Here is a 22,864-nt window from a genome sequence, read left to right as displayed (position 1 = left end):
TGGGCAGTTTCAGAGTCTGTGCGCTGCTTAAAGAACTCCGCACGTTCTATATAGAGAAACAGGCTGCATAAGAAGTATGAGAATTTCAAGGCCATAAAGGATATAAGAGATCATCCGTGTTGCAGATCCGGGACGACTAGAACAGAGCGGAAGGAAAGGTCCACCACGTTCCGAGCACAGTCGGGTCCTGCTGTCTGTCCATCCACCCCACCTCGCTCATGCCTTCCTCCTCTTTACTCTCTGTTTCTTGGGAGATTTAATCCACTTCACGCTCTTAATATATTCCATTTAATTCTTCGCTCAGTGATCAATACCTTACATACAGTTTATCTTCAAGCATTCCTTCTGTCTGCATGTTTTCTCTGTCCCCGTGTTCCTGTCTTCTTGCTTTGAACACGGTAAATTAAATATCAACAGTGAGAAAAAGTTTCAAAGAATCACAGGACTTATTATTCATCTGCCACCCCTCATCCACTGCAGGAATCCCCTCTAAAGTTTCTTGGGCTGATGGCAAGGCTTCGTCTGCACAGGCCCATTCTGGGATGAAAAGCTCACTCTTTACAAAGGAGTTAATACCAGTTTGGGACAGTTTTAATTGTTTAAAAATTCTCTTAGGGCTTCCCTGGTGGCGCAGTGGTTGAGAGTCCGCCTGCCGATGCAGGGGACGCGGTTTCGTGCCCTGGTCCGGGAAGATCCCACATGCCGCGGAGCGGCTGGGCCCGTGAGCCATGGCCACTGAGCCTGCGCGTCCGGAGCCTGTGCTCCGCAACGGGAGAGGCCAGAGCAGTGAGAGGCCCGCGTACCGCAAAAAAAAAAAAAAATTCCTTAAATCAATCTACAAATTGCCTCTACAGTCTGTGACATTCTGATGGCGTTGTCTCTAGCTCATCACAAAGGACAGTGGCTGACGTGTATTACCCCCAACACACCAGGAAGGGCTCCTGCTGTCATCCTCGTGGTGCAGGTGAGGAGCCCGAAGGTTACAGAGACCCGAGGTCACACGGGAGTAAAGAGTGGAGCTGGGAGTGCGGAGCTCGTATTCTGACCCCCAACCCTGGAGGATGGGGCCCGCCAGCCCCTTCTCTGCCAGGACGCTGTCCTCCAGGGTCACACCTGCTCTCTGGGCCCCTTTCTCCTTGCTGTTTTCTTACCCCGCTAGGTCCTCTGTCTTCTGTTTCCCAGATGCCTTTCCCCGTCTCACCATCGGAATGGTTATGGGTTACCGTCCGCTCATTTCCACTCGGGTGCTCCCCGGCCCTTGTCCCCTGGAATCTCCCCGCCCTGACACTGCACTGTGCAGGCTGCAGCTGGCACACTGTGAATGTTGTGACGGCCACGCTGCTTCCGTCTCAGGCACATCGGCCTCTCCTGGCCCATGGTAGGCACTGAGTGGTCTTTGTTGAAGGATTGCGTTCCCTTCCTTGGCTATTATATACTCTACGACTTAGTTGTTTTTCCCTGGGGTCTCTGATTCCCCGTGGTTAAACCTTAAATGTGCAAAAGCAGTACATTCTTCCTCTCTCTGCTCGGAGATAGAATTATAATTCATCCGATGATTTGCTTTTGGCAGGAGGAGAAGCAAATGGGGACTTGCTGCTTCCCAGCACTGTTACGTGTTGCTCCTGTGACAGCTCAGCATCTGTACTAGGAGGTAACTGCTGGCTCACCGGGTCTGTGTCCCCGCAGCAGCATCACTGCCCGTCTTCGCGTCCCTCGGCCCCGGCAGGTGCTCTTTGCCCCGAGCCCAGCTCAGGCTCCGGGGAGGGTCCGTACAGGTACTGCCCTCACCCCCAGGAGTGCTGGCCCCTGCCACTGCTGTAGCACTGTCATCGTCTCCAGAGGTCTCCTCCGATGTCCCGGGCCAGGTGTGAAAAGTCCCGGAGAGCCTCCTGACGCCTGTAAGCCAGAACTTACCCCTGTGCGAAGGTCTCTGCTTCTCATTTTTATTTCGCTGTTTTCAGTGCCTCCGTATGAAATCTCTCTCCTGCATCCTGTGCGATGGTCTTTCTCTTTCCACTGTACCGCTCCTGTCAACATACAGATGTGCTGTAGTTTCTACCGTCTTAAAGAAAAACCCCCTCTGTTCATCCTGCTGACACCTCCCCCAGCCCTCACCTCCTCTCGAAGCTCCTGGGACACAGCAGCAGCCCTTTCCACCTCGCTGAACCCGGGTTCTCCCCTTCTTTTTAGCGCCTGGGCTTACCATGCTGCATATTGCATTTATTTCTGCCATAGTTGTGAGCTCCATCCATATTGTGTTCACTGCCTGGCATGAGTAGATGCTCGGTAAACATTATTTTCTGAAGGCACAGATACGTAACTGGTGCTTTGCGCGTTCTAGATCTTCTGTCTGTATAAACATGTCCCCTTGGGGGTCTGTCCCTTGAGGGTGGGAGGATCACAGGAAGTGGTCTTTGTCGTATTGGGTGGGTCTCCGTGGCCTGGAGGATTCAGGTCCAATCCTCCCGGCAAGTGCAGGGAAGTCTGATTTTTATCGAATCAGGTGATGACTAGATTGTTATTTTTCTGCTGTTCAGAAGATATTCTCATTTCCTTAGCAAGGTGTTAGAATAATTCTTTCCTCCCACAGAGGGAGCAGTGAAATTTTGAGAGCTCCTTAGAGAATCTTACCGAAGGGCTTTTATTGTCACTGCCGCAAATTGGATTTAGTGGGCCGATTCTTTATATTTTAGGAATGCCGTCTCCCCGCAGAGTTTCCAGAGCATCTTCCTGCCTCTTAACTCCCGCTCACTGCTTTCTCCTCTGGCACAGCAAGTACTGCGAACTCCAGCTTCTCTGGTAGTGGGCACACAAATTCTGCCACCACAGCAGGAAAGGGGCTTTGTTCTGGAAGCAGCCTAAGGCCTGGCAGCCTCCAGTTAGGCGTGGGGAGGAGGCGCCAGCTAATGTGCTTTCCTCCCTCCCTTCCAGGCTCCCATCCATATCCAGCCCCTCTCACCCCTGGCAGCCCGGGACGCTTCCAGGCCTGTTGAGGGCTGTACCTGGGACGTTTCCATGACTGTTGAGGGCTGTTCCTGGGACGTTTCCATGACTGTTGAGGGCTGTACCTGGGACGTTTCCATGACTGTTGAGGGCTGTACCTGGGACGCTTCCAGGCCTGTTGAGGGCTGTACCTGGGACGTTTCCATGCCTGTTGAGGGCTGTACATGGGACGTTTCCATGCCTGTTGAAGGCTGTACCTGGGACGTTTCCATGACTGTTGAGGGCTGTACCTGGGACGTTTCCATGACTTTTGAGCGCTGTACCAGGGCACAGGTTTAGAAAACAGAAGGACCTGGGGTTGCTTCTTCAACTGACCAGCTTCAGGCTACTCACTTAAACCTTCCGAGCTTCAGTTTCCCCATCTGCTAAGTAGGACAGGTGATACTTGTTGATTCTAAGGTGTCCATCCCATCTGGCCGGAGGTGTTGCAGAAGAGTCCCCATAAGTGGTTGCCGCTGCGTTTCTCTCCTGAGCCGTTAAGTGATGCGCCCAGAATCAAAAGCTTCAGATACCAGGAAGCTGTAAACATCAACAACTGCCTCTCACCCCAAGCAAAATAATCCTCTTTCTTGTTAAAAAATAATAGAAAATTTCATTTCTCACTAAACACATTTAAACAATGATAGAGACTGAGGAAAAAGAAAACTATTTCTAAAAGCCAACTCCCTTTTTTCACTTTGGATGAGTCATTTTTTTTTTTTTTAGTAAACAGGAACGAGAAACAGTTAATCAAGATAGAGGCAGATAGTTTCATTTTAAAAGACAAGCGTGAAGGGATAGGTTAAAAAGCGTTCTGTGTTGGAATGAAGATGGAAGCAGAGTTTTCAGATCTCACGAAAGGTCTGCTTTGTCCATCCAGCAGTGCCTGTAGCTTTTATTTATCAAGATTATTTTAATATAGGTTTTTTTATTATCATCATCCTTAGAGAGACTCTTCAGTGAGCTGGCTTTGTTTGTTTGTTTGTTTGTTTGTTTTGGCAGCGGGAGTAGGAAAGTGGGGAAGTAAGCAAAGCCTTTGTGATAGTTTTAGCTTTTTAGTCTTTTGCATTGGGGCAAGCACACATCCTGTGCTGGACACATGTTAGACAAGGGTCCCTACGAGAGATTCTGAGCTCTGCTGTCCCGCAGGGTCCGGTGCTACGCTGGACTGACCAGGTGTCCGTGGCTGGGGAAAGGCAGTGCCGGGCAGGAGGGATGGGACGCAGAAGGAGAGGTCAGAAAAGACTTCGCAGTGCATCTGGGGACACTTGGAAGGCTCTGGTCCAGGCCAGGCAAAGGAGGGCTGGGGGATGCCAGGGCAGGGAGCAGAATAAGGAGGTGCCGGCATCGGAGAGCGTGCCCGGGAGGAGGGGGCCCTGGGGGCAGGGGAGGACGGACAGGCGGGGAGGGCCTGTGGCCGCAGAGCACAGCAGTTTGGCCACCTGCCCGCTGCGTTCGCTCCGGCCAGCTTGGAGCAGAGATGGAACGGGCCTGGGCAGGGCGCAGGGACCGTATCAGCCGCTCCCGAGCTCCTTGTCGCTTGGACCCCAGAATGACGTTTCCAGCGTAGACTGTGGTGAAGCCTTACCTCATGCCGTTCTAGGCTTGAAAATGGTTTATGTGAGACGTGTTAAGTGCTAAAGATTAAAATATGTGCTGCAAAAATAGGTGTCTACAGACTTGCCTGTCTTACTTTGAATTGTCCCAGAATTCAGTCTGAATTCTTAAAAGTGAAAAAATACTGCTTGTCTTTTCTGAGTACACTTGAGGCAAGGAATTCGTTGTGTTAACAACTGCTGAACTTCTCCAGCACTAGGATTAATTCCAGAGATGGAAAATAATTCTAGGTGCTGCTCGGCAAATAACATCAACAGTATTCTTTTTTTTTTAAAGCAGAACCTACTGGTTCTGCTTTAAAATTCTACCTTGTATTGATTTCCCTTTGGACCGTATTTGTGTTCTAAGCACAGTTCAGGGCTAATGTGTCCGTCAAGCTGTGAATAAACAGTTTCTGTGCATTTGTGTGCCGGTGCCCCAAGCTCTCCAATCAAAAGGAGGCACTTGGAGTGTTGTTTCAAATTTATAAACAGTGCATCCTGAGGTTCGCTTCCTGGGTTTTTTATCTGAGGGCATCACTGAGCTATTATAATATCAAATAATGTGCTAGGTAGTCTACTGAGGCTTTTGCGTTTTACATTTTAGTTCAGCTGGGTGCCCATTTTAGTGCGTGCCTACTGTGTACACGGCGGGGGGCTTCAGTAGGAATGGCAGTAAAAAGTGAGCCCTCCCTACTCTCCAAGTGCTCCGTGTTGTAGACAGAATGAAACACAGTCTCTGTTGCTTGTTGTTCTTTTTAATCTCTCATGATTTTCATCAGAGCTCAGCTAACTTTGATGGATCTGCAGTCGCTGGTGTCAAGAAAGAAAAGTAAATTAATGGAACTGAGTTGATAAACATTTCACCTTCTCTGCTTGAGCATTTAAGCTGTAAGCAAGTAACATGATTATTTGATGTAAGGAAAAGTTTAAGCGATTTCTTGTCCTCCTCTTCCTGCTAGGGGAAGCCGGTACTCAGCAGTGAATGGCCAAGAGAGTAGATCTTAGAGCTTCGGGACTAAACTACAAGTAGTGGCTTCCTAATGTAAATGCACTTACATTATTTAAATGTAAACCATTTAGAACTACATCACACCCATCTTTTTAAGAGCTGGAATGAGGGTGTGACATGGAGAGGTGGACCAAGGGGTAGGTATGCAGATCAGGTGTGGAGCCCTCAGCCACCTGGTAGCCAAGTATCTTAGACAACTTTGTTGGTGTCTTTGGACATGACTTTCCTCATCTGTAAAGTGGGGGTAATAACACTTGCTTTAGAGATGTTGGTGGGATTGAATCGTAAAACCTTTAAACTGCATTAGTACAGTCCTCTGTGCATTTAGTACATCATATGTGCTTAACAGGAAATGGCCATTATGAACAGGTTAATTTTTTTTTTTTTTTTGCGGTACACGGGCCTCTCACTGTTGTGGCCTCTCCCGTTGCGGGGCACAGGCTCCGGACGCGCAGGCTCAGCGGCCATGGCTCATGGGCCCAGCCGCTCCGCGGCATGTGGGATCTTCCCGGACCAGGGCACGAACCCGCGTCCCCTGCATCGGCAGGCAGACTCTCAACCACTGCGCCACCAGGGAAGCCCATGTCACCGTTTTAACACATATTTATTTCAGAGTATTTACACACATATGTATTTACACATGTATTCACACACATATTTAATACATACTTATTTCACTAGAAATTGAAAATATTTTCACAAATAAAGGTTCTGTCTATATTGCCACCCTGCTACGGCTGCCATACAGTATGTACAAGTTTACACAGCCAAAGAAAAATGCAAATTGCGGGTGCCTACAACCCATGTCAGTGGGACAACCAGATGCCGGGTCCCCAGATCCACGCAGCCCCAGATTCTGTTTGGGGTACCACTCGCAAGTACTTACCCTCTTGCTGGTACAGGGGGATCAGAACCCTCGTAAGGGAGTAATTGTGAGGATGGATGAGATGGGGCGTGTGAGCCCTGCACGGTGTCTCCGTGAGCTGCTACTAGAGTTCACAATCCTCGAGTTTGCTGAGATGTCATTGCTGCTGCTAGAAGGTACTCCTGGTCACCCTAACTGGGGAGCCAGCTAACTCTTAGCCTCACGTTAACTAGCAGTTCTCCCGAAGCCTGGGACCTGAAGGGGCTAGCCTGTGCAAAGGGCCGGGGCGCTCACTGAGAGTTTGGCTGTGCCTCGCACGTTCTCACAGCCGAACACAGAGCCGAGTGAAGCCCCCTCCAGGAGAGGCCAAAGAGGCCGTAAATGGGATCACTTTATGTTTGTTTGGACAAGGCAAGCAGTCCTATTGGAACTCTGTCATTAGGAATTCTAGTCACCCTGCTCTTCATTACTTGTCGTTATTTCCATCAAGCAAGCCATCGTATTTCCAAACGATTTTTGGTGCTGGCTTCTGAGATCTCGGGTGCAGGGCAGGGCTCCCCGACATTGACACAAGCTGGTGGCCCTGTTATAGCAAAACTTTCTCTGCCTTTGGCCACGGAAGACTGTTGAACCAGAAATGTGATTTTTTTTTTTTCTGATTCTCGATTTCATTTTACCTGTAATTGTCTTAAATAAGAGTAGGGCATTTTAAAAGAAACCCATGACATTTCTTTTTAGAATGGACTTACTTACAAATGAAAATGAAGCCTGTGAACGAGTTTTCTAAATGATCTTGGAGAATGACATCCAAGTCAAGACTCCATCGCAGATTACGATTTGACCGGCTCTTTTTCTCCTATCAACCTTAGGTTTGATTTCATTTTTAATAATGGCTTTATTATTTTCTCTAGGCTGTTTCACTCGCACAACTGTTTGCTTTGAAATTTGAAACCACATATTTTTGTTGTAGCTCAAATAAAAACGGGGTCACACAAGTGACCTTGTAGATAGAAACTGCCTGGTCGACCCACTTTGACAGAAATAGCACACACGCTCTCACCTGAGACCAGTGGAATCATTTTAAGACAAAAGATCATTCAGTGACCGTAAAGCTTGAAACCTGATGACGGGGGATGAAATGTAACAACAGCTCACGTCGCCAGACCAGACGCGATGCTACGCACCGGCCCTTCAACGCGCTCCCTCGCGGAATTCTCATGGCAGCCCCAGCACACGGAGGCGTCATTACGGTGAGCGTACCGTCAGGAGGAAACTGAGGCACACTGAGCTCAGGGAACGTGCCCAGGGTCGCAGAGCTGTGAGTGGCCGGGCTCCGGAGTAAACGCGTTTGACCTTGAACCCTGGACCTGGCTCTGGACTGAGGGGCTCCGCGTCAGCAGGCGGACAGACAGAAACCCCGAAGGATGACACCTGGACCGGTTCTACTGTCTGGCCTGGATTCATTAGGGGATGAACAGGAAGCGAGTGACCTCTCTTCTCAGGCCCTAAGAACGCACCCTGAATTCTCCTCTCGACACGACCCGTAGCCTCTTCAGGTTCATCTTAAATAATTCAAAGTCCCCGGGTCAGTTTCATGCATGAACGACTGAAAACCTCCAGCCTCTCACCCTGTTTCAGCTGGGCTGCCCGCTCTCCCAGCTCAGGCCTGTGTTGGCTTCGAAACCCCGGTGGAGGAGGGGGCTGAATAAACCTTGTGGGTCTCCCAGCTCCTTTCCGGCTCTGTATTAGGCATCGCTTCTAACCTGGGGGCAGGTCCATGGGGGTCTGTGGACGTGTGGGGGGACGATGACAGGGGTCCTCTTCTCGGCCCTGACACCTGTCATCCCCTGGGCATGGGGGAGTCCGGAGCTCGTTCTCTTTGGGAGCTTTCGGGTTCCCTGGGGGCAGCCACACATCTCCCACTGCTGGGGGTGCTCACCGCCTCCCCCTCAGTGCAGGGCTCTTGGCTTTCTAGAGGTGGGCGCCTCTTTGGGCTCAGTTCCTTTTAAGATAACCCTAGACCACCTCTCCCCAAGTTCACGTGTGGCCTAGGAAACCCTTGTACTCGTGGAAACGCAGCTTCCTCTGGCCCGTGTCCTGGGTGGAGGGTCCAGCACAGACTCTTTCTTTAGACCTCTCAGACTCCAGCTACAGCCAGCCTCCGTCAGCTCCAGGAGACCTGGGTCAGGCCCTCTGGAGGTGGGAAGGGTTCCTGAATCCAGCCCTCTGTCTGGGGTGCGGGTCGCCGCACGCCAAGGTCCAAACCACAGCTCTGAGCAAAGAGCTGAGTCGGCCCCGATACCGGCTCCTTAGGTGGCACTGTCTCCCACGCCTTCTCTGCTCCCTGACATCACGGCGACGTGCTGCGGCTAACGAGTTGTACCCGCTCCGTGCTTCCCTGCAGATTTGCTCAGTTCACAGTGCCACCTGGAGGCTGCTGCCGTAATACAGTACACGACTGTCAGGAATTTCCTCGCGTTTATCAAAACGCCTGTGCAAGTGTGTGCTGCTCACCCGTGTGTCCGGCACACCCTAGGAGAGCCCTGGGAGGGCATCACTCCTTGGTCCGTATCCACGAAGGCCTAGAAGGTAAAGTTGGCCTCTCGGCATCTCTTCGCTGTTCCAACATCTATTTCTCTCCTCCGGCTGCATAGAATGGATGTGTCAAAAGAAACAAGGCTTAAAGGACCTGCTGAAAAGTGGACAGATGGGGCTTCCCTGGTGGCGCAGTGGTTAAGAGTCCACCTGCCAATACAGGGGACACGGGTTCTTGTCCTGGTCCGGGAGGATCCCACATGCCGCGGAGCGGCTGGGCCCGTGAGCCATGACCGCTGAGCCTGCGCGTCCGGAGCCTGTGCTCCGCAACGGGAGAGGCCACAACAGTGAGAGGCCCACGTACCGCAAAAAAAAAAAAAAAAAAAAAGTGGACAGATGGTGGAACATTTTCCAACAGGTGGAAAATGAAAACCCAGGGCAAGGATTTTTCTATTACGTAACATTTGAAGACCTACTCTAGCCGACTGAAAGAGTAAGCTAAAAAATGACTAGGATACCAGAATCAAAAGTTTAAATGTTGTTAGGACAAGTCCATGGTTTCCAAGAATATACAAAGTGAGAGTGTTGTTGGCAATGGGATTATTTCATTTCCAGCTTGGAGCTGATCGCTGATGGCAACACTGAGGTCAGAAAAGAGAAGATCCAGCCGTCAGGATTATAGATGTTGAGGGATTTCACCAGCCAATAAGCGAGGAGGCACGTCATTCAGTAAATGAAACAAACAACAGGTCCTGAAAGGGCGGTGGTTTTGACTTAACGCTTCCAGATGTGTGGGCCTCTCATTTCTTAGTTTCCGTTCAATTTATCGTGTGCAAATTTAGTCCTTTTTGGATACATGCTTTTGGTACTCCCCCGTTTACCTTTGCACTTTTGTTCTTCTCCTTTTGCACTCTTTATAAGTTATTTTCACAGCATAAAAGGAGTTAATGAAGTGAATGGCGTTAGGAAGGGAAGGAAAAGGGAAAATGGTGAAAAGCATGGCGTATTAATTAAAATGGATAAGTTAACGTCTTCCAAATGCAGTACCATTACTTCCTTTAACCTACAGGACTAAGCATTTAATTTAGGAACACATCTTGCTTCTAAATATACTTTTCACGATGGCCACAACATTGTTAGCTATTTGCGATGCGTATTAAGGAGAGGACGAGTTTCCTTCTGAAACCCTGCTGGTTACAGTCATCTCGGGCAGAGGGAGGGCAGATGTGTGAACGTGCACAGCTGGTTCGGGGGGGCCGCCGTCGTTCCGTTTGGCTCAAGCCTGGGCTGCAGAGGAGGAAGCGAGGGAAGATGAGACTAGAGTGTGTGCTTCTTGCCCACACACCACGTGTCAGCAGTCAAGCAGGAAGCCCGGAATCCCTCCACAACCAGACCGACACCAAGTTCGGCCCAGTGCAGGTCTTAAGCATCTCTTGAAATTGTCCACACTTCTCTCCATCCCCAGAGACCCCCTCCTCATTAGGGTGACGTGAGTGAGAAGTGCCTCTGTGCCCTTATTTAACTTTCTCAAGTGCCCTGAATAGGTAGGTGGTATCATTATCCCCATTTTAGAGATGGGAAACCTGAGGCCCAGGGTGGAGAAGTGACCTGCCCAAGGCTACTCAGCCTTTACGGCGCAGAGCCAGGATTCGGACCCACGGGCCGTGCCCGGGGGGCCTCCGCTCAGAGCCCACTGCCTCTCCCTCCCCTGGGCAGCTCTGCAGCTGCTTCTTCTCCCCCTCTCGTCCTGGTCCCTCCCCACAGCCAGGGGAGCTCTTACAACTCCAGACCTGGCCCTGCACTGATGCATGATCACCCTCTAGGGCTCCCCCATTGCTCTGCATGAAATCCAAAGTCCACCTGCTCCACCCTCACCCCAGTAGGTCTGTCCCCGTCCCCCCGCCACCAGCACGGCTGTCAGGTGTGTTTCAGGTTTCCTGAATGAACCACGAACTCAGTGGAGGGCTTCCCTGAGGATGGAGGCCCCGCGTCCGTGCCTTTACTCGGGTTCTTCCCTCCCGCTCTGCCATCTGACTCCCGAGAAGTGGTTGGTGGGGAAGTACATTGTGACAGTCCTGCCACACTGATCGACATTATTTAATTAATATTCACTGTATGTGTTTTGAATATTTTTTTGTAAATTGCCATAACTTTCCCGTTTCTTTACATCTTACACGTAATTGCTCAGTCACTAGGTACTAATCGATTGATTCAACCCAGCCCACAACTCAGTAAGCTGAATTAGATTCAGCACTCTTCGATTTTGAGTGCTTTTCTCTTACATTTGTAAAGAATTCAAAAGCTAATGGTGTCATCTGAGACTTCATTCTTACTTCAATTATAAGGAGGTTTCTCTGCTCTTAAATGGGAAAAACCAAGAATACAGTTATGAAGGTGGACCCAGTCAAGTTGGAATCTTACGGCTAAAGTCAGTAAGCACAGATGCTGTTCCCCCCAAAATTAGAAAGCAACATGGGACAAGTTTGCCCAGATTGTAAATGTTTTGTGGTCTGAAACTAGAAGAATCCGTTCTTCCAGAACTCTTACTAACCTCAAAGGTAAATTGCTTCTTTTGCTCTTTGTCTCCAAGAGTGTTTGAGCGGGGCTTCCCTGGTGGTGCAGTGGTTAAGAATCCACCTGCCAATGCACGGGACACGGGTTCGAGCCCTGGTCAGGGAAGATCCCACATGCCGCAGAGCAACTAAGCCCGTGCGCCACAACTACTGAGCCCGCAGGCCACAACTACTGAGCCTGCGCTCTAGAGCCCGCAAGCCACAACTACTGAAGCCCACGAGCCACAGTTACTGAAGCCCACGTGCCTAGAGCCCGTGCTCCACAGCAAGAGAAGCCACCGCCATTAGAGCCGCAATGAAGAGTAGCCCCCGCTCGCCACAACTAGAGAAAAGCCCGTGAGCAGCAACGAAGACCCAACGCAGCCAAAAAAAAAAAAAAAAGAATGTTTGAGCAGAAAGCATTGTCAAGCTCACCGAATTCAACACATTCACTTTCATAGATGAGATCTAGACACCGAGATTTTAGGTGACTCAGAGTGGAATTAGTCAGACTCCCTCTTTAAAGCAATATTTCACCTTTTTTCTGCCATAACACATGAGAAATGACCAGTTTTCACATATTTGAGAAACTTCTACAGATGAATCTGTTCATTCCCAGGGTGCTTGCTGTAACTGCAGGACTGTCTTCCTGCCTGGAATGTAAAGATCAATTAGGCGTTAATTGTCCGTTTCTCTTTACCAGAAGCACATGGCCCAAGGTGTTTTCTATGATTGAATCTTAAAATCAAGAGACACCACACAGAAATCTGGGTTTGCTGTGTCAACTGTGAAAGCCATTCCCCGCGGCAGCCCCGTAGCTGGAGGCCCCTTCACGCAGGCCACAGTCACCGTGATCCGACTGACCTCGGAGGCACCGAGGCTCACGTTGCCTGGGTTACAGGAAATTGGCTTTAAGCCTCTTTCACATAAACTGTGTGTACGGTGGCTCACTTTCTATCCCTCACTGCCCCCAGGGTTGTCAATGCTCTGAGACCAGCGTGCTGGGTCTCCCCAGTGTCGCCCATCAGCCCAGGTCCTGGTCTCTACCTAACTGCCCCCATGAGCAGCTGGCAGATTTAAAGTTAGACGGATCCAGGACACTTTGGTTTTGGAAGTTTCAGTTCTCTGGGATTGCTGTTTCCATGTCCCCAAAGCCCCAGACTTTTACTCATGTAAGAGACAAGAAAGCCTGGCTCACGTTCTCCGTGCCAGCTTCTAGCACCGACTCTGATGCCCGCTGGAACAAGAGTGAGATGCTTCCCATTTCCTCTTGCCACTCAAAGGCTGGACCAGCTCCCCGGGCATCACCTGGGGTCTGGTGAGAAATGCAGAGTCTGGGGTGTCCAGCAGATCCCCGGATGCACAGGCACATTCAAGTTTGAGAGGCATCCCTAGAGCCAGCAGGAGTCACCGTGTCTTTGCCCCTGTGTCCTCTGCCCCTGGCTGGCTCTGGGCCCCATCCACCCTCCCCATGCAGATAACATGACCCCTCTGGCCCTGGTCCTCCATCGGGAAGGAGCTGCTGGGGGAGCTCTGCCCACGATGACCCCCGCCCGGGCTGCTGTTGAGTTCACGTTGCCCTGACTCGGAGGGCCACTCTGTCCCTCGGTTTTACCACATTTTTTTCTCCATTTTATGCTTTCATGAAATTTTTAAATGGATATTCAGTGGGGTAGGATGTAGGCAAAAAGGTCTGTGAATGGAAGCTTCCCTCAGGCTTGTGTTCTCTCTCCTTAGCCCTCCGTCAGGGATCAAGCAGGGCCGGATAATTACTTCTGTGGATGAAACCTCACGTGGCTGAGGTCGCATTTTTCTGAAACAAGATGAAGAGGCATAGAGGCCCCTTCAGGCCTGCTCCCACCAATGCCCGGGGCTGTCCTGATGTCAGGGGCCTGGGCAAGGCTGCCATCAGCAGAGGACCATGTGCCTGGTGCTCCCTGAACACAGGCCATGGTTATCATATTTGTGACATCACGATGTAGCTCCAGGTTTCCAGATGTCTTGAATGTACCTGGTCTGCATCACACCAAAGTCTACACTCCAAAACTCTGGGTGGGTCTGTACAGCTCCGTCCCAGCCAACACTGTTTGAACATCAAAATGTAAAAGAGCAGAAGTTAAGGATTATGTCACAATTAAGAGAAGGAGCAGCCTTTGCCACCTTCATTATTTTTGAAGTAGTGCGTTGGCTCAAACAGGTAGAAAACATCAACTGTACCGTGTTATTATCCTGTAGCACCCAACCAGTTCCTACAGCTTTTTCCGTGGCTTTCCAGCCTTCTAATAAGACGCTTTCCTTCCCACCTCCGGGAGTTTAAATTAGAACGTTTCAGCTGTGACCACGGTCATTTCTAAACATCATCAGTGTGTTGACAGTTATTAGGGAAATTGGGAATGACAAAGGAAAGACAGATGGAAGAGGGGTAGAAACAGAAAGGAAATGGAGTGTAAATTAGTTACAAATGATTACGGTTTTTCTGGGCTTCCCTGGTGGTGCAGTGGTTGGGGGTCTGCCTGCCGATGCAGGGGACACGGGTTCGTGCCCCGGTCCGGGAAGATCCCACATGCCATGGAGCGGCTGGCTCCGAGAGCCATGGCTGCTGAGCCTGTGTGTCCGGAGCCTGTGCTCCACGACGGGAGAGGCCACAACAGTGAGAGGCCCGCGTACCACAAAAAAATAATAATAAAATAAAATTAGTCACAAATGATTACTGTTTTTCTAACATAAACTGTCACGCTGGTTCTGTGTCTAGTAACTGCTTCCTCAGGTGGATGGCGTGCACAGTGGGGGTGCTTGGAGGGGCCGTCCTCTGGCTCTGGCCTCTGTTCACCCATTCTCAGGCCTTCTTTTCCGTGAAGATGGAAAGCAGGGCGGAAGGAAGATGAGCTTCCCGGGAAATGCTTCCTAGAAAGTAGCCTGGGAGTCCTCAGTCCTAAGAGTGCAGAGAGATGACTTTCATTGAGTTCTGAGCGGCACCAAAGCCCCCCTGGACAGACAGCTCGGCACACTGGAAAGTCGGTCAGTAGCGGTGGCCGTTTGGGGCTTCCAGTCCGAATATGATGGAATTAGAAAAGAACACGGTCGTGCGGGCCAGCGTGCGCTTTACCACCAGTGACCGTCACGTGATAACTACAACTCATCATGTGAAGAACCTTCTCCTAAGAACAGTGAACGCCGGAAGCATAGAAGAGTTCACAGGCCAGTATTCCCATGGGCCTTTTTTGAAACTGGAAATAACTCACTGGTCCTTAGCCCCTCAGGGCCACGTGCTTTTAGAGGGAGAAGGACTAGTGGGAATCTCGTCCAAGCACTCATGTCACAGGTGAGGAGCGAAGGCCCCAGCGGAAAGGGCGGAGGCTCTACCTCCTGCCACCCGCTGGGCCATCTTCCCACTTGCTGGGGGTTTGCCCCGGTCCTTGGGCACAACGGTCACCGGCACAGATTTCCGTGGTGTCCTTCACTCTGCCCCTGAACCTGCTGGCACTGTCCCCTCCGTGGACACATTTTGGAAGCTGCAGAGGTGTAACCAGTGAAGATGTTATATGTGCTGGGGAGAAACAAGGCCTATCCTGGGGGCTCTCAGGTGCCCTGGGGGAGATCCAGCGGGGTTGCCTCGGGGCCCGGGCTCCGCTGCCTGCCCTGGCTCCAGCCCCCTCCTGGAGCACCAGGCTCGTCCTCCGGGTGAGAGGTACCCAGGGTGGTGGATGAGCAGACCCGAGGATCTGCAGAGGAATCCTCACTCCTCCTCTGGTATTTCATTCAGAATATGTTCAAAGAAACAATCTTACTTCATCTTCGTGAGAGGAGGTGATTGTTTAAACTAAATTGAAGTATCATAATAGAACCACACAATTAAAGGAAATCATTACGGAGGAATTGCCTTGGGGCTTCTTACATCTTGCATAGGAAAATATTTTTATTAGAACGAATCCTTTTGCAGATTACCAAAATGGTCTCTAACGAAACAGGACGATGGGTGTACTTAGAGATTAAGAGTTTTAAAAGATGTTAAGGAAAAATATCAGCCCCCCGCCCCAAGCTTATTTTAAGACACTTTATTTTCTTCCCGTGAAAGCAGATCATTTTATAGTAATACCACTTTATTTTGTAAATTAGTTATTTGACAAGTTAGTTGACTACATTATTCTCTTAATACTCCTAATTACAACCAAAGATGCTGAAAAGGTCTTTCACCAGTGCTTTGGAAGGCTGATGCGTTCATCAGTGACAGGCAGAGAGGTGGTTGGACTTCAGAGGGCTGCAGAGATAAATGTTTCACTGTTATGCTCTAAGTAGAAAGCCTCCCTCAAGATTTATATTGGGAGTATTGATGAGTGTTTCCTTATAGTGGGCTTGGGTGGGGGCGTGAGGGAGTCAAGTTGTTCAGAAAGCCATAAATAAGCCCCATGAATGCTTACCCATTATACAACTTTTCCATAAAGTAACATATTTAGGTATGATTGACACCTCAAGATTGTGTTCTTAGTTCTCTAGGGGATCTGGGAAAATACATAGCACAAAGCAACTTGATTCTACTCATTGTGTGAAAAATTTGTGGAGCATTTATAATCAGAGTATCTATTTATATGGTTGATCTAGAAGTATTTCTAGGCTTTTTGTTTGGTTTTTGTTTGTTTTAGTTAAAAAATAAGCTTGTGTTTAATGGGTTGAACTTCATACACATTCCATTAGCAGGTGAATGTGTTTTCAAATATATTGGTTGGCAAAAATAAGATAAAAATGTTGACTTTTAAAAAAATATTTTCGTGTTTACTGCCGTTTCTCGCCCACCTTTTCAGTTTTTGAAGAGTTGGGTGCTTGTTGAAGTGTTAGGAGAGACTGACAGAAGTCTGAAGGTTTGCTTCATTGCAAAGGAGGCATATTAGACGTCACCGATGCTGTAGCCTAAAGCAGCAAAGGGATTCTCAGGAACCCACTGGCATTTCAGGAACTGGGAACGACCCGCATTTCTGCACTCGTCTAGCGTTTCCGGGGTTTGGGTACAAGCGATGCCAGCCGGGCGTGATCGGGAGGCGGGTCTCCCCGCTGGGAAGGCGGCGGGAGGAGTTGGCGCGTGGGAACCCTCTGCCGCTCTTTCTCCGAGCGCGGGGCGCGGGCCTCGTGCGGCCGCCGGGATCGCCTCCCTCCCGGGCGGGCGGCGGGGTGCCCTGGGGCGGGGGCGCGCGGCTCCGCTGTTGCTGCAGCCGTGATGTCACTCGCCCATCCTAACCCGCGGTTGGTTGTTGTGTGTTTCAGCTCTGCCTGCAGTCGAACACAAAGACCTGGCGGAGACTCCCACATCCTTCGGGGAGGAGAAAGGAGGCGGCGAAGCAGCTGAAAGGAACTTGGGGGCTTGGGGCCTTTCCGCACCGGGCGGCCGGCGAGGCGGCGAGGAAACGAAAGCCACGGGGCGGTGAACGAGCCGGGAGATGAGGCGCTGCCGCCGCTGCTGCTGCCGCCGCCGCCGCCGCTGACACTCGGTTCCGGACCGTCCGCTGCCCTTTGTGCCGCCCGCACATGTGTCTGCCCGGCGCATCCGGAGGCGCGCAGACGAGCATCCACCACGGCCGCCGGGGAGAGAGCGCCCGCCATGCCCACGGAGAGCCTACAGACAGGTAGCATGGTGAAGCCGGTCAGCCCCGCCGGCACCTTCACGTCGGCCGTGCCCCTGCGCATCCTCAACAAGGGGCCCGACTACTTTCGCCGGCAGGCGGAGCCCAACCCCAAGCGACTCAGCGCCGTGGAGCGGCTGGAGGCCGACAAGGCCAAGTACGTCAAGAGCCAGGAGGTCATCAACGCCAAGCAGGAGCCCGTGAAGCCGGCCGTGCTGGCCAAGCCCCCCGTGTGCCCGGGCGCCAAGCGCGCGCTCGGCAGCCCCACGCTCAAGGGCTTCGGCGGCGGCGCCAAGAGCGAGGGCGGCGCGCCGCGCGAGACCCTGAAGCTCGAGATCCTCAAGAACATCCTCAACAGCTCGGAGGGCTCGAGCGCGGGCTCGGGCCACAAGCACGGCGCGCGGAACTGGCCGGCGCCGCGCGCCGACGCGGCCGAGCTGCACCGGCACTCGTTCGCCGAGTCGCTGCGCGTGCGCCCCACGCCCGGCCGCGGCAGCCCGCAGGAGGGTGGCTCGCACGTGGGCCGGCGGCCGCTCGAGCCCGCCCCCGACTCCTTCCTGCACGTGTCGCACAGCTCCTCGGACATCCGCAAGGTGACGGGCGCCAAGCCCCTGAAGGCCATCCCCTGCAGCAGCTCCGCCCCGCCGCTGCCCCCCAAGCCCAAGGTCGTCGCCCCGGCCGCGGTCAGGTCCCCCGAGGCCGAGGCGGCCGAGCCGGCCTGCGGGGTGGGCCGGAGACCCTCGCTCCAGCGGTCCAAGTCGGACCTGAGCGACAGGTACTTCCGGGTGGACGCCGACGTGGAGCGCTTCTTCAACTACTGCGGACTGGACCCCGAGGAGCTGGAAACCCTGGGCATGGAGAACTTCGCCCGCGCCAACTCCGACATCATCTCCCTCAACTTCCGCAGCGCCAGCATGATCAGCTCGGACTGTGAACAGTCTCAGGACAGTAACAGTGACCTTAGAAACGATGACAGTGCCAATGACCGGGTGCCCTACGGCATCTCCGCGATCGAGAGAAACGCTCGCATCATCAAGTGGTTGTATAGCATCAAACAAGCCAGAGAGTCGCAGAAGGTGTCCCACGTGTAAGAGGAAGCGCGCGCAGCGGAGGGAGGTGGGGTCTCTGTCCGTGCCTCGGCAGTTATGGAGGTTGTGAGGTCTCCTTGCGGTGTTGTGAGCTTCTCCACTCTCTTTGTGTTGATTGTTGTGCAATGTCTTTCAAGTTGCATGCCCGCCAACGTGGGGACTGACCTGGCGTCCTCGGCCACCATCGCTGCAGAGCCTGGCCGATCGCTCGCCATCCGCCAAAAGTTCCAGGCCAGATTCACACTAGGGCTTCGATCTTCAGCAAAACTGTTTACAAGGAAAACGGTATATACAACGTCTTCAATATTTATGTGGTTCCTGTGTTTTTATATCCCGCGCTATGGTGTCTTAATTAAAAGTTTTATCCACTGGCTTTTAAGTTGGGAGTAGCATCTTTTTGAAATTAAAAAAAAAACAACAAAAAGCCAATCTGCCTACACTGGAGACCGAAACAGTGGGAAAATAAATGGGGTCTGCTTACCAGACAGATAGTGACTGACCCGAGAGAGAACCGGGCTGGGCTTTCTGAGGAAGAAAGTGGGGACCCCGGTGTCAATCATGTAGGTATTGACATCCGCTCGCCACGTACTCAAGTAAGGGTTGGGGCGACGGTGCTATGTACGTTTTGTGTCCGATTCGGTGTGTACATGTTGGTGGTTCTGTGTAATGCTGACCCCAAGGAAAGACAATCAGATACAATGAAGGTGATTAAATCCGGAGGTTGGGTGTTAGCGGGGTTTGTTGATTTTGTTCCGATTTAGGTTGATTCAGAAATTTCCACTGTTAATCTTTTGACAGAATGGTCACCCTAGAGCTGATACTGAATGTCCTTTTTTTTTTTTTTTTAAGTTGGCTTTTTGGTCAAGAACTAATCCCATGCGGATTCTCTTACCTCCCTTTGTTGTCGTTGTTGATAAAGGGAGAGGGGAGTGGGGCTTGGGCAGGTGGGAGCTTTCTGAAGACATGAACACAAACGGAGATAGCAGCCATATCGGTATAGAGCCTCCCATTCACAAGTCAATACCTTTGGTAGCTGAACCAGATCTGAGCAGCGTGACTGTGCCCTCGCGCATATGTTAATCTGTCAGGCTGTGGACCTTTGTTACGCTCTAGGTAACTAGAAACACAACTCTAGGTAGCTTTAACAGCCTGTGGTCCCTAGAGCTGCATATCAGCTTGTTCCTTTTCCCCCATAACCTGTCCTCCAGGTGGTCTAGTTAGGTGTCCATCAGCTGCTGTAGCAGAGAGGTCCACCTACAGTGCCCAGCTTCCTTGCTCTTGTAGACACGCTCTGGAGCTCCCAGCAGCACTGCCTTAGGCTTCATCAGCTAATAGGACACTTTCTATGGTGTAAATGCTGTAAGACTTTGTACATACTTCAATTGTTATGAAATCTTTAAGAAGAAAAAAAGGAAAAGTTACTCTAATAAATAGCGCTGGTGCAGGCACTCACGGTGGTGGTTTCTTTGTCCTTTCCTTTGCTCGCTCCATGGAACTTTCACCTTGGACCGTAAGCCAGAAGCAGATTTTTGATGGTCTTGAAGGAGCAGCATTTCATTATGTTATTTTCGCCATGACACAATTATTCTGAACAGCCGTGTTCTTCATTGTAGTTAGAGCAGTGTGCTTTTTGCTAAAATAGTTTCATCGAGGTTCCTAAAATATGCTGCTGCTGCTTTACTTAGATCACACTTTCAGCATTTTCATCTTTTCTTAAATATCAGAATTTTTCACATCTTCCACCAAACTCTTCAGTTGTAAATATTTGTGAGTTCTGACGGTAGAGACATACTTTTGAAATGTATAGCCTTGTTCTTATTTGTACAAGTCCAGTGTCATTCACATTACATGTGTTCAGGCACTGGTCCACTCATTCATTCATTCACCCATTCCTCTTTCAAAAGGGCGTTCGTTGAGTGATCCCCTTTTCAGGCCTCACCGTTGACCCGGGACTGCTGTGGTCAACAGCACAGTGTTTGCCTCAAGGAACTTAGATTTTCACTTTTACTTTAAGAGAAGAATCATTCCTCTCAATGGACATGTCTTACCTCCTGTTATTAGGACATTGAGTATTCAACAGGTATTTAATGAATCAAGTTATTTGAAGATTAACATTTCTTTTAAAGTTCCATATAACATGTAAAAGTAAAAGAAAGGATTATTTTTAAAGTTTCAGAAACAGAAACGCTGATTCCCAACTCTTACCGTTCACAAACGTTTTCCTTTTGAAAATCAAATTTGGTTCCTTGATTTTCCACTGGCTTTGAATTTTTCTGGTTCTCTGCTTAACTTCTAGTTCAACTAGAGCTCTACTTTCCATAAGAAAGACTTTGAAATACCGCTATGAGTGGTGATAGTACAATGCATTCAAGATAATAGGATGAAAGTTTTATATTTTTATATACACACGTTTTCTTCCCTCACCGTTTGGATAGAAATGTGGCCATTTAAAATATTCATGGCTTAGCATTTATATATCCATCTCTTTCTGGGGCTATTGAAATACCTAAGATAGATGTTATTTTCCTAAGGTAACTGGTTTTGGGGGGGAGATGAGTACTTGGCGAATTTAATGTCCCTGCCTATGCTGATTTTGTTTGAATCTCCCAACACTTCAAAACCACCTTTAATCTGTGTTCCAACAGATCTATAAATCACCCCACTATAGTTCAGTCTAATCTTCTGGGGCCTCTTTATACCATGGACAAATGTGAGGCTTTGGGTTCCTATGGAAGATGGGAGTTCATTATTTTCTTTTTGTTCTTGAAATTAGAGTTTCTATAAAGGACAATTTCAAATGCTTAACATTAAATCCTGAGAGTAAGACATTTCCTAATTGTGAAGTCCTCTTTGCAAAATGCTCACTTTTGTAGCTCATGGGATTAAGTATCTTGAGTGTGTTGGTGTGAATATACGGCTGTAATATAGTTCAGCCCACTTTTATTACCCCACACAATGCAGAGTGACACAGGATTGCACTAGATGGCTCTGGAGACTGGTCGTTTCTTTTTTCAAACCACCATGTCTTAAGACAGTCCTCCCATATCCACTGCCTCTGCCATTGCCATAGTTCAGGCTCTCATCTTCTCTTAAGTGGACTGTTGTTCCTAGAACTCTCTAACTGGAATTCTCCCTCCCCACAACCGGCCTCTTCCCAACCCATTTCATGCCAGGGATATCATAATCAACTCTGATGATGTCACTCCTCTATGCAAAAACATCCTCCAGCTTGAGTAAGTTGCTGATAGGATATATCCTAACTTTTTGACAGAGAAAGTCGGGCATTTCCCTCTCAGACCTCATCTTCTGTGTCCCCTTCAGCCACCCAGCCTAGGCCTCCAGGCTCCAACCAAAGAGAAGTTTCCACTGGGGACTTTTTACCACTGCATCAGTGATCTATGGCTGCGTAACAAATTTCCCCAGTACTCGGCAACTTAAGGCAATAAATATTTACTTCTTGGTTTCTGTGGATCAGGAATCCTGGAGTGGCTTAGCCAGTTGGTTCTGGCTCAGGGTGTCTGGTTAGACTGCAGACAAGATGTCAGCCAGGGCTGCATCATCTGAAGGCTTGACCAAGGCTAGAAGATCTGCTTCCAAGACGGCTCACACGGTGTTGGCAAGAGTCCTTGCAACATGGCAGCTGGCTTCCCCCAGAGGGAGTGACCCGAGAAGGCAGGGTGGAAGCCACAGTGCCTTCGGTGATCTGGCATCCTAAGTCACACACCTGCACTGTGCTCAGTTCATCAGGAGAGTGTAAATGCAGCCACACTCATGGAGAGGAGAATGAGGCGCCACCTTTTAAAGGAAGAAAGATCGAAGAATTTGTGGACTTGTTTTAATATCACCATTACTGCTGAGTTGCCGTAGCTTTTCATTCTGTGAGGAATGCTTTCTTCTCCCTCCTTGGCCTCACAGACTCGACTATCAAACACTGCGATATTTTTGAGTTTCAACATTGCCTTTTCCAGTTAGATGATCATTTTTGTCATGATCACCATGGACCCAGGCTTTGCTAGACTGCATGGGTGCCTTTGTGTGAATTTTGATACAGTATACTTTCCTCAAAACATTTTATCTTCTGCCCCAGGGAGGAAGGGGGGAAACTGTCCTAATAAATGTACAAATCTCTGATGGTTACAATGTGAACTATGGCCCGAGAGTCGGGCACAGAAGCCCAAGGTGTATAGTAGATGCTTAATAAGTGTTGATATTTTTAAGCTATCACATTTAAGTCCTATACTAGTTACACTATAAATGTTATCACAAGGAACCCAAGGTGATCATTACCGACCCATTTTAGAGGTGAAGAACCTCAGTTCCATAGAGATTAAGCCCCTTAACTAAGATCCCAGGGGAAGTAAGTGGCAGAAGGGAACTTGAACTCAATTCTGTGGTTCCTGCTCTGCACTCCCTACAGCCCAACTCAAGGCAAGCACAGGCGGACTGAGTGCGTTGTACTAAAAACCAAAGCGCCCTTAAACTCATCTGGATAATTTTATCTGCCGCCTGTGTATACAAGCATGTCTCAAACAGTCAGATTTTCAGCAATTTCACTCTTACCCAAATGGTAACCAATAAAATTTTAACAAAGACTTCAGCCCACTGAGTTCAAAGAGACAAGGC

The 22,864-nt window shown here is 49.9% G+C and overlaps 1 protein-coding gene across 9 annotated transcripts in view; it reads left to right on the top strand.

Moving 5' to 3' along the window:
* Window positions 1-18,620, top strand: part of FAM110B (family with sequence similarity 110 member B) — a 130,858-nt gene extending 112,238 nt beyond the window's left edge. For 5 of the 9 annotated variants that reach the window (XM_082601349.1, XM_082601354.1, XM_082601353.1 and 2 more), the window contains one exon: window positions 16,798-18,620. In XM_082601349.1, coding sequence (XP_082457475.1) covers window positions 17,132-18,244 — 1,113 coding nt within the window. In that variant the 5' untranslated portion in view covers window positions 16,798-17,131 and the 3' untranslated portion in view covers window positions 18,245-18,620. The other 4 variants (XM_082601356.1, XM_082601355.1, XM_082601352.1 and 1 more) reach the window with 2 other exon arrangements.
* The last annotated feature ends 4,244 nt before the right edge of the window (window positions 18,621-22,864 follow it).

This window comes from Mesoplodon mirus (assembly GCF_964341445.2).
Source record: "Mesoplodon mirus genome assembly, chromosome: 16".
Lineage (NCBI taxonomy): Eukaryota > Metazoa > Chordata > Mammalia > Artiodactyla > Ziphiidae > Mesoplodon > Mesoplodon mirus.
This window is presented reverse-complemented; position numbering and strand designations above follow the sequence as displayed.